Source organism: Leptonotus elevatus, chromosome 1 (assembly GCF_054856555.1).
Source record: "Leptonotus elevatus isolate MCC_2025b chromosome 1, RoL_Lele_1.0, whole genome shotgun sequence".
In the NCBI taxonomy this organism is placed as follows: Eukaryota; Metazoa; Chordata; class Actinopteri; order Syngnathiformes; family Syngnathidae; genus Leptonotus; species Leptonotus elevatus.
In genome coordinates this window covers 48,267,455-48,276,531 of record NC_141239.1, presented here as the reverse complement: position 1 = coordinate 48,276,531, position 9,077 = coordinate 48,267,455, and the positions used below count along the sequence as shown (strand labels likewise).

Sequence of the window (9,077 nt, the reverse complement as noted above, 5' to 3'; positions counted from 1 at the left end):
TGGCAGACGCTCGTTGTCCGGTCTGGGACGCGATCCGTGAAGGGCGCACCAGGGCCAGCGGCGCAGCTGGGTAGGGCAGGGGCTTGGCTCTATGCAGGTCAACCAGTGGTCCAGCACTCTTACTTCTCCCGACTACCACTCGCCCTCTGCACGGATCACTAACGCTGAAACCACTAAACCTACACTTCCTTATCTTCATTGACAGCAGCCCTACTGGGTACGAACGGCAACCACACCTGGCTGTTAGTGCACTACCGTCACCTGCCTCCTGCTGCTCTTGCCTCGCCTCGTTACATCTCGCTTCGCCAGGTGCTCCACTGCCCTTCACTCCGCTCCCCAGACACAATCCCTCCAGTCTTATCTACCCTCCAGTCTTATCTACCACTCTATTTACTATAGCGTCTCAATCACCGGCAGCTGCGGGCTCACTTCCAGCCACAGGTGAAAGTTAACCCACTACGCCAGGGTTCACCAATTCCGGTCCTCAAGATCTGGAGTCCTGCAGGTTTTAGATGTTTCCGCCCACTAGCACATCTGATTCATATAATCAGCTCATCGGCATGCCTGATAACTATCCTGATCTTTAGTATAGGGTGTGTTGGTAGGCGGAAACATGATGGAATTGGTGAACCCTGCATTACGCTAAGGCCGCTCCCATCCCCATGGCAACTACCCCAGAGTCCACCACAATATCATTGTACAAAAATAACAGAATATGATACATATGTTTTCAACTGATATACAGGTGCTCGTCAAATTTTTTTAATATCCTTGAATTTTTTTTATAATTTCCAAAATTCCTTTCAAAAGTCAAACTTTCATATACTACAGATTCAGGGCCCATAATTTAAGCAATTTGAAGTATTTATTTGTTTATCTTTACATTATTTGGGCTTCCAGCTCATAAAACCCACAAAACAGGATTTCAAAAAATTTGAATACTGTGAAGACATCAGTCACATCACCATGCATACTTCCCAGTGTTTTGCATGGGGGGGGAGGATGAATAGATGGATGGATGGATGGATGGATGGGTAGATGGATGGGTAGATGGATGGAGTTTTCATAACGATATGTCAATCTTCAGCAGTTGGTAGTTGGTCCCTTTGCCAATCACTGCCTCGATGCGCCGTGGCATTGCCTGGTGGTCCTGGAAAAGCCCTTAACCATGCTTGCTGTCAGCCGTGTCAGGTCTTTGTTTTTGGATCTGGTGGCCCCCATTTTCTCTTGATAATATACTGTATTACAAGAGGAAAACGAAGGCCACAAACTACGTTAAATGCGTCATAGGTATGTATTCTTCAGAGTTCTGACCTCGCGATACGTAACGTCAACACGCTCGTGTAAAATACGTAACGTAGACGCGCGTCTCATATGCATTGTGGGAATTGTAGTTTAATTTTGCGCACAAGTTCGTGCAAGTCACTTTCTGAACACTTCATTACCCAGGAAGCCTTGTACCGCCGTGCGTCACTTGCCATCACGGCTCTATCTCCAACATGGCGTCGCTGGGAAGGAGGCGCGGTGTCCCAGTAAGCAGGGAGAGGTCAGTTACTTTACATCTTGCCCATTCAACGCAAATGTTTCGCTCTCATTGAAACGTTTGTCCGTGTCTCCTATCGCCAAACAAATAACTTAGTTATCTTTCAAGTATAAAACGAAAAGCCCGCACGGAGAATCTGAATTTAATCTAATGCTTAGCTAACATTAGCATGCTAAGTTGCTAACGTGTCTGCTAGCTAAGTGTTAGCAGAGGAAGCAATGTTAGGTGCTCATGTGATTTGTGTTTTGGTTATTTCACATCAGCCGTTCGGCGACATGGAGAATTGTTTACGCTGGCTGGAATGTTCGCAATAGCCTTTCATTGATCCGCTAAATGATGTGTTTTGCCCCGAATATGCTACGTTTATCCACTAATGACATGGATCCTTCCTAACTTAGCTGGCCAATCACCACAAGTTTGTTGCATGCAAGCCAGTTAGCCTCGCTTGGGTACACTGTGCCCTGTGTGTGTTACAAACCCTACCTGTTTCCTATTCTATCGCAGCAACCTTGAGCTTTCTATTGTCGTTTCAGTTGATTCATGAATACTTTCAAGCTGTTGCACTGTATATCCGCGCATCAGCAGCTTCAGATCATTGACTGCTGTAAAAGTATACTTCACAAACTGATCATTATGGTTCATGTGCTGAACAGTAATATGCGGTTTTCTGACTTTGTTTCTGTTATATTAAGTTCAACATTTCGCAGTTATAGCTCTCATTCCCTCCCCTTAATATGTATCTGAGCACAAGTACTATGGAGCAACAGTCATGAAAAATCCAACATGTATAAATACTAATATTTGCATTAATCATGTCTTTCGTGTACAATGGTACTTTTTAATTTACATGCTTATTTCACTTAGTGACCATGCCTGTAACTTAAAACACTTGTGTCTCCAATCTAGCCCCACGAAACACCAACAAAAAATGTTGTTGCATATTTTTGAGTAAGAAAAATAGCGCTGGACAGGATACTAGTGTTGTACTTTGAATAACATACAGTGATAACATCATTTAAAAGAATGTACAGAAGAAATCGTTTGGAACTTTGAACATCTTGATAATTCAGTGGGCATTGTGCTACTTGGTCTGGTGTTTGTGCCTTAGCCACCAGGGGGCAAAACAACAATAATAATAATAATAATCATGATAATAATCAGATGAAATCAGTTGACGGGATTCCTGGATGGCTCAAGACGCTGGCATCAAATTCTGCTGCTCGTATCAACTTTTAAATGAAACTTGAAGCAAAGTGCTGACTCGTGTATATTTAATATAAAACGTCATACATTAAGGAACACATTTGAGAAGAGATGCTAATAATTTATAAATACAGTGGAATCTCGTTTTTCATGATTCGACCATGCCAGAAAGACTGACTGAAACGGAATCAAATAAAAACCCAAAGCAATATTTACCCTTTTTTTTTTGTCCTCAATGTTCTCTGCCTGTCGCCCTGTGTGCAGGGGAGTGATGGCGGCGACCGACTGCTACATTGTCCACGAGATCTACAACGGGGAGAACGCGCAGGACCAGTTTGAGTATGAGTTGGAGCAAGCACTGGAGGCCCAGTATAAATACATTGTTATCGAGCCCACGCGCATCGGCGATGAGACGGCGCGCTGGATTGCGGTGGGCAACTGCCTGCACAAGACGGCCGTGCTGTCGGGCGCCGCTTGCCTCCTGACGCCGCTTTCGCTGCCTCCAGAATACTCGCGCTACGTGGCGCTGCCCGCCGGCGCCCTCAGCGTGGCCTGCTCCGCCCTCTACGGGATTTCCTGGCAGTTTGACCCCTGCTGCAAGTACCAGGTGGAATATGACAGCCAAAAACTGTCGCGGCTGCCCCTGCACACGCTCACTTCCTCCACGCCCGTGGTCTTGGTGCGCAGGGATGACATCCACAGAAAGAGACTCCACAACACGATAGCACTGGCCGCGCTGGCGTACTGCGCCAAGAAGATCTACGAACTCTATGCTGTATGAGTGCACTCGGAAGACCATTTAAGAACCAACAGAAAAATAAAAATGAAAAAAATAAACAAAACAAAAATACTGCAGCAAACCTATCCACAGTCTGATGTAAGAAAAGTGGAAGGTCACAATGGGGCCCACAGCACTTGTGGTGGCTGCTCCCATGTTGAACTTTGATCAGAGGGATATAGTTAAAAACGCAAAGGAAGTCTCACCCCCCACCCCCCTTTTTTTTTCTTTAAGTGACAACCACAGCACACGCAATCTCTGTAGTACATTTGCGCCTCCTTCCCTGCATTCTGACACATGAATTTCATGTAAAGGCTCTGGTTGAGATGGACACGTGTGATTTGAGCTTTACCCTTCCCCTCGTAGTTTTACTGTACTCCCTTACTTGCTGATCAGTAATTCACCTTTCATTAAACATTAGGCTATTTCAAACGCGTGCTTCTGTATATCTAACTTTCTCCCAAGCAAACAGATGTCCAGTAATAGCCTTCTTGACTTGACTTATTTGATACAGTGGACCATGATATAGCCGGGTTCGCTGCATTGGTGGTGACGAATGCTGTTTCTGAATGTCCTTTCGTTTTTTTCCGCATTAACACAATACAACGTAAGATAATGAATGACATTCGAGCACCCCTGCCCCCCTCTTCCTCCCCAAAAAAGGCCTATTTTTCTCTAAAAAATTATTGTAAAACATACAAGTGTTCTGCCTGTAATTTATATCTTTATTGCTGTAAGATGGGGACAAAAAAGTTGATTCATTAAATATATTTTTAAATTAATTGATGTTGGAATCAGCACCAGTCTCGGAGAAAAAAAAATCCAGATTGGTTGGGTTTTCTGTGCATCTTGGGTAGTATGGTAAGCGGTAAACGGTGCCTGTGTCTTAACAGTATTCTTCGGCGAAAGGATGGGAAACCTTAAGCCCAATGGTTCTTTCACAATTGTGATGAAACCAACTGTCCATTTCTGGTTTGTTGCGGCAATAACCTGATTTAATTCTTAATGAAAGGCAGAGGTGAGTAAAATGCCTGTTTTATCAGATTATCATTTTGACAACAGGAAGATTTTAACCAATTTAAGTATGAAGATTTTTTTTGTCTCTATAGTTTGAAATACCCTCAATGCGTTTGAGCAAATGGTACATAGAGTACAGTATTTCATAAATTTCAATTTCTTCAAAATCCGAAGGAATATTCCATATGCATATTACAACCTGATAGGTATAGAATATAATATAAAATCTGTTACAGAGCTAAACCCAGTGTTTTCTAAACATGCTAAAATATTTTTTCCACTTCCAAATGTGATCACATCCTACTTCTGACCCTCTAATCATACAGAAAATTCCACTCAAAAACAAATAAGCTTTGTCTGATTATTGGAATGGCTGAAACCCTCAAAAACTAGGTAACATTAAGAAAACATCTCTGATGAGCTTTGATGACAACTTTAAAAATAATTATTAAAGACTTAACTATGTTGATGGAAATCATGTTCACCTTATGGAGCTGGCAATATCTTTCACTTTAAAATATAATTCTCAACAACTTTCATTGTTGGTTTTCTTTAGTTTTAAGATAGATAGTTAGATAGTTCATTTTCAAAAAGCGGGAGCTGCTCAAGCAACAAACAATTCAAATGATAAGTTCCCCTGTTAACAGATGTAGCTAGAGAAAATGTAAAGTCCAGGAATAGTGGAATACTCTAAATGTGTAATTAGGGTTATTTGAACACATCTTTCAGAAGCACTAAAATTAAAAAATCAGAACATCCACCTTTAAAAAAATAAAATTAAAAAATTAAATCAACATTTTTGTAAAATTAAACCGCACACAAAATGAACGCGTTTTATACAAACAACTGTTATTGAGCTGCCAGTGGCAGGCCGAACAAAACTTCAATTCCCATGAGCCTATGTGAGACAACCCGGAAGTAAATTGTGTGGTCCTTGGGCGTCTTGTGCGAGATTTCTGGTTAAGAGAGCGATTTAAATTATAGGCACCAGCCCCCCGGCGACCCTTGTGAGTAATAATAATATAAATTATATAGTAATATTAATAACACTAATAATGGCAGCTGAGTAAGCCACATTTAAAATTTATTGTCCTTCACATATTGGATGAGACAAGGAATTATAAACCCGCCTAATTTATTAACAGCATGAGAACATTATGGAATCAAAATATTTAGTTTTAGTCTTGCATATGTTTGAGTAAAATTTATCAAAATGTTGGTTTAGAATTGTTTAAAAGGAAAGGCAGGACATCTAAATGAACACGCGCGCGTGTATTTCTCCTATGATCTCCAGCAGCTTGTCAAGGTCCTAGACAGTAGGTGGCGGTATGCACTGAAAGTATGTAATCCAGCAGTACGTTATAGAAAACGAAGAAGAATATCACAGTTGTATGTGAGAAAACTAGATACAGTCTCAAGTAAATCGAGGTGAGAACTGGATTGTTATTAAACCCCTTTCTGTTGCACTGGTGGAGGTGGCTCAGGTCAGCAATAACCGGACGATGCTAATTGACGTTTTCTGTCTTCGCGATACTGTAGCACAGTAAACAGCGTCGTAACTTTACGATTACATTTCGTAGTTACGAACGGCGCTAGACGAAATGAGGCAAACCCATGTACCGCTTTCCAGTGGTGGCAAAGGTACTCCTACAGTGATAAGTCACATTCCTTACTTTAGTAAGATTGTAGGTCTTTGTACGTCGCTGCATAGAGGCACGAGCAGCATTATCAGACGATTCCGGTCATGCAAGGATCGTATTCCTGACTGACAAATATTAAAGTTATGACTCTTTATAAGCAATGAAAATGCACACATTTCCGGGCATTTTTATAATGGTGCCAACTGCTATGTATGAAAAAGACAAATTAACAAGCATTTATTTATTTATTTATATATACACACACATACTGTACCTACACTATATGATATTGCTGTGTGTGTGTGTGTGTGTGGGGGGGGGGGGGGTGTAGGTGATGGTGATGGTGATGGTGATGGAGCGTGTCACCGGAGGAGGAACACTACCAGCGCTGATCCTAGCAAGCGTGGGGGTTTTACTTCTCTATCGCCTACTTGGCCGCCTCCGAACCGGAGCTGCTCTCCAGGATGCAGTGGTGGTCATCACGGGCGCCAGCTCCGGCTTGGGCAAAGGTCAGCTCCGTTTCCTTCTCACCCCGACCGATAATGAGTTTGCTCGATTGTGATTTTTGCCTTTGCAGAATGCGCACGCGTGTTCCACAGCGCAGGGGCTCGATTGGTACTGTGTGGTCGGGATGCAGGTCGACTGCAGCAGGTGGTTGAGGAGCTGAACGCGAGTGCAAGGGACAGAAAGCAAAAGGTATATGCTCGTCGGAGTCTCCCGGATAAAGACCTAATTTTGACCTTTATGGATTAACCGCACTTCTGTGTTCAAGACGTATGTTCCTAGCACCGTCGTCTTCGACCTGAGCGACACACATTCGATGGACAAAGTGGCGGAGGACATCTTGAAGTGTTACGGACGAGTGGACGTCCTCATCAATAATGCCGGAATCAGTTACCGTGGCAACATACTGGACACTCACCTATCGGTTCAGAGGGATGTCATGGAAACAAATTACTTCGGGCCAGTCGCTCTTACGCAAGGTCAGTGTGTAACATGAAGCTAGCTCGGTTGGTTCATGGCTAGCACGTCCGCTATTGGTCCATTCAGATGCAACTTTTTACATTGAACAGCTGGACAAGTACACTCAGAAGCTTACACAAATTGAACAAAGATTTTCTGAGTAGTTTTAAACTTTCTGTAATTCTTCCTTTTCCTTTCCTCAGCTCTCCTGCCCTCCATGGTTCGCCAGCGCAGTGGCCATATTGTTGTGATAAGCAGCGTTCAAGGCAAGATGGCGATTCCCTACAGATCAGCCTGTGAGTTTTCTTTATTTGCCAAAGCAAAAATATTTACCCCATATTGAATTGAAATGAAACAAGATTGGGATTTGTATCCTTAGATGCAGCGTCCAAACACGCCACCCAGGCCTACTTTGATTGTTTACGGGCAGAGGTGGAGCGTTACGGGATTCCAGTGACCGTCATTAGTCCGGGATACATCAGGACAAACCTTTCCGTCAATGCCGTCACGGGAGACGGCTCCAAGTATGGCGGTAAGGCTAATATTCGTACCGTCGGCAAATTTCAATTCAATTTTTGAATTGCTATCAACTAAAAATCAAATAGCAAAAATGTGTGAACAGTTGTAACACTTATCACACTTATGTCTTAAAGCATAGAGCTAACAGTCTTTTTCCACAAAAAAATCCGCCAACATTCACTTCCAGTCGCACTTACGTCACCATTTTGGGCTTAACTGGAATATCAGCTGCCAGTGTTGCATCAGCTATGCACAAATGGGACCAAACTTCATTTTACATGACAGGAAAAAAAAAAAAAGCAATTGCATGATAGCCTGAGGCAAAATTCTCGCAGTGAGAGGTTTTGACTCATCTTTTGTTTCTTGTCGCTTCTTTTCAGTTGTGGACGCGACCACGGCGACGGGTCGGGATCCCACGCATGTGGCGCAGGCAGTTCTGAAAGCTGTGCGTCACAAGAGCAAAGATGTTGTTTTGGCAGGACCTTTGCCCACGCTGGCCATTTATCTCCGCACACTGTGGCCCGCCCTCTTCTTTAAACTAATGTCCTCTCGTGCTCGCAAGGAGCACAAACCCAAAAATAATTGAGCCCACAAAAGACAAAAATGGACACGGGCTGTTGATTGTGAAATAAAGTTGTTGCTTTGTATTGTAACTATCTCCTCATTCACATTTTCAGCATCAATGTTTAAAAAAAAAAAAGAAGCCTACACATGTAATTTTTGGGTCACTTTGTTTCTGAACTCTACATTTTGGGTACCTAAAACAATGAAATATATTTCTGAAGTATAAATAGAAAAAATTGTGGGTTCATTTTCAGTAATTGGGGTCCAGAAAAGTTTACAAACATGGCAGTAGTCCTTTGTGTATTTAATGATTCATGCTAAATCTGTACCAAAAAACAAAAAAAAAATTGTCACCACTGGTCTAAATTGTAGAGATAGACCGATATGTTTTCTTTCAAGGTCAATACCGATTATTAGGAGTGAAGGAGGCCGTTGACCGATATTTGGAGCCGATATTCATTTTCAGTAAAAGGGAAACAAATATTGGCATGAAAATTCAATTTCCTAACTTTTTAGATTTGCAAAATGATCAAGTTTTTTTTTTTAAACTAGACAATACATATTTGTTTTAAAATTCTAGTTCCCAGGGTCATCAGCATCTTTAAAAGCTTAAATAAAATTAAGTAAATAGCTCTATTATTTTCTCCAGTAAATAAAGTTTTCCAAAAATATCAAAATATCACATTTTTACTTATTGTTATAATTTGAAACAATCACAAAAGCTGTAGAGCGTTCCCAGGGTCAGCAGCATCTATTATAAAGTGAGTTTTTGATAATTTAGCTCCCTTGAGGTTAAAAGTTTTAAATGGATCTTTTATTGGCCGTCAAATGTTTTAAAAAGGTATATTCT

At 41.9% G+C, this 9,077-nt stretch overlaps 2 protein-coding genes across 6 annotated transcripts; both read left to right on the top strand.

Annotated features, from left to right (window-relative positions):
• Positions 1 to 1,384: 1,384 nt before the first annotated feature.
• tmem11 (transmembrane protein 11) lies at positions 1,385 to 4,306 on the top strand. The gene is made up of 2 exons (XM_086066752.1): positions 1,385 to 1,546; positions 3,011 to 4,306. The coding sequence occupies exons 1-2, from the start codon at positions 1,500 to 1,502 to the stop codon at positions 3,525 to 3,527; spliced, it is 564 nt and encodes a 187-aa protein (XP_085922878.1). The 5' UTR covers positions 1,385 to 1,499; the 3' UTR covers positions 3,528 to 4,306.
• Positions 4,307 to 5,462: 1,156 nt separating this feature from the next.
• Positions 5,463 to 8,316, top strand: dhrs7b (dehydrogenase/reductase (SDR family) member 7B). 5 transcript variants are annotated; one of them, XM_086066748.1, is made up of 8 exons: positions 5,947 to 6,025; positions 6,122 to 6,182; positions 6,513 to 6,690; positions 6,759 to 6,877; positions 6,954 to 7,164; positions 7,348 to 7,440; positions 7,524 to 7,676; positions 8,044 to 8,316. In XM_086066748.1, the coding sequence occupies exons 2-8, from the start codon at positions 6,156 to 6,158 to the stop codon at positions 8,247 to 8,249; spliced, it is 987 nt and encodes a 328-aa protein (XP_085922874.1). In that variant the 5' UTR covers positions 5,947 to 6,025; positions 6,122 to 6,155; the 3' UTR covers positions 8,250 to 8,316. The 5 variants fall into 5 exon arrangements, with proteins under 5 accessions (XP_085922877.1, XP_085922875.1, XP_085922876.1 ...); XM_086066751.1 differs by lacking the exons at positions 5,947 to 6,025; positions 6,122 to 6,182 and adding an exon at positions 5,463 to 5,548; XM_086066749.1 differs by lacking the exon at positions 6,122 to 6,182 and having other exon boundaries at positions 5,886 to 5,969.
• The last annotated feature ends 761 nt before the right edge of the window (positions 8,317 to 9,077 follow it).

Bases quoted from the DNA above. Each gene is read 5' to 3' on its own strand.
- tmem11 (XM_086066752.1), top strand. From the start codon at position 1,500: ATGGCGTCGCTGGGAAGGAGGCGCGGTGTCCCAGTAAGCAGGGAGAG. The intron at 1,547-3,010 runs GTCAGTTACTTT...CCCTGTGTGCAG, and splicing joins GTCCCAGTAAGCAGGGAGAG to GGGAGTGATGGCGGCGACCG.
- dhrs7b (XM_086066748.1), top strand. From the start codon at position 6,156: ATGTACCGCTTTCCAGTGGTGGCAAAG. The intron at 7,165-7,347 runs GTCAGTGTGTAA...TCCTTTCCTCAG, and splicing joins GCCAGTCGCTCTTACGCAAG to CTCTCCTGCCCTCCATGGTT. The intron at 7,441-7,523 runs GTGAGTTTTCTT...TTGTATCCTTAG, and splicing joins GATTCCCTACAGATCAGCCT to ATGCAGCGTCCAAACACGCC.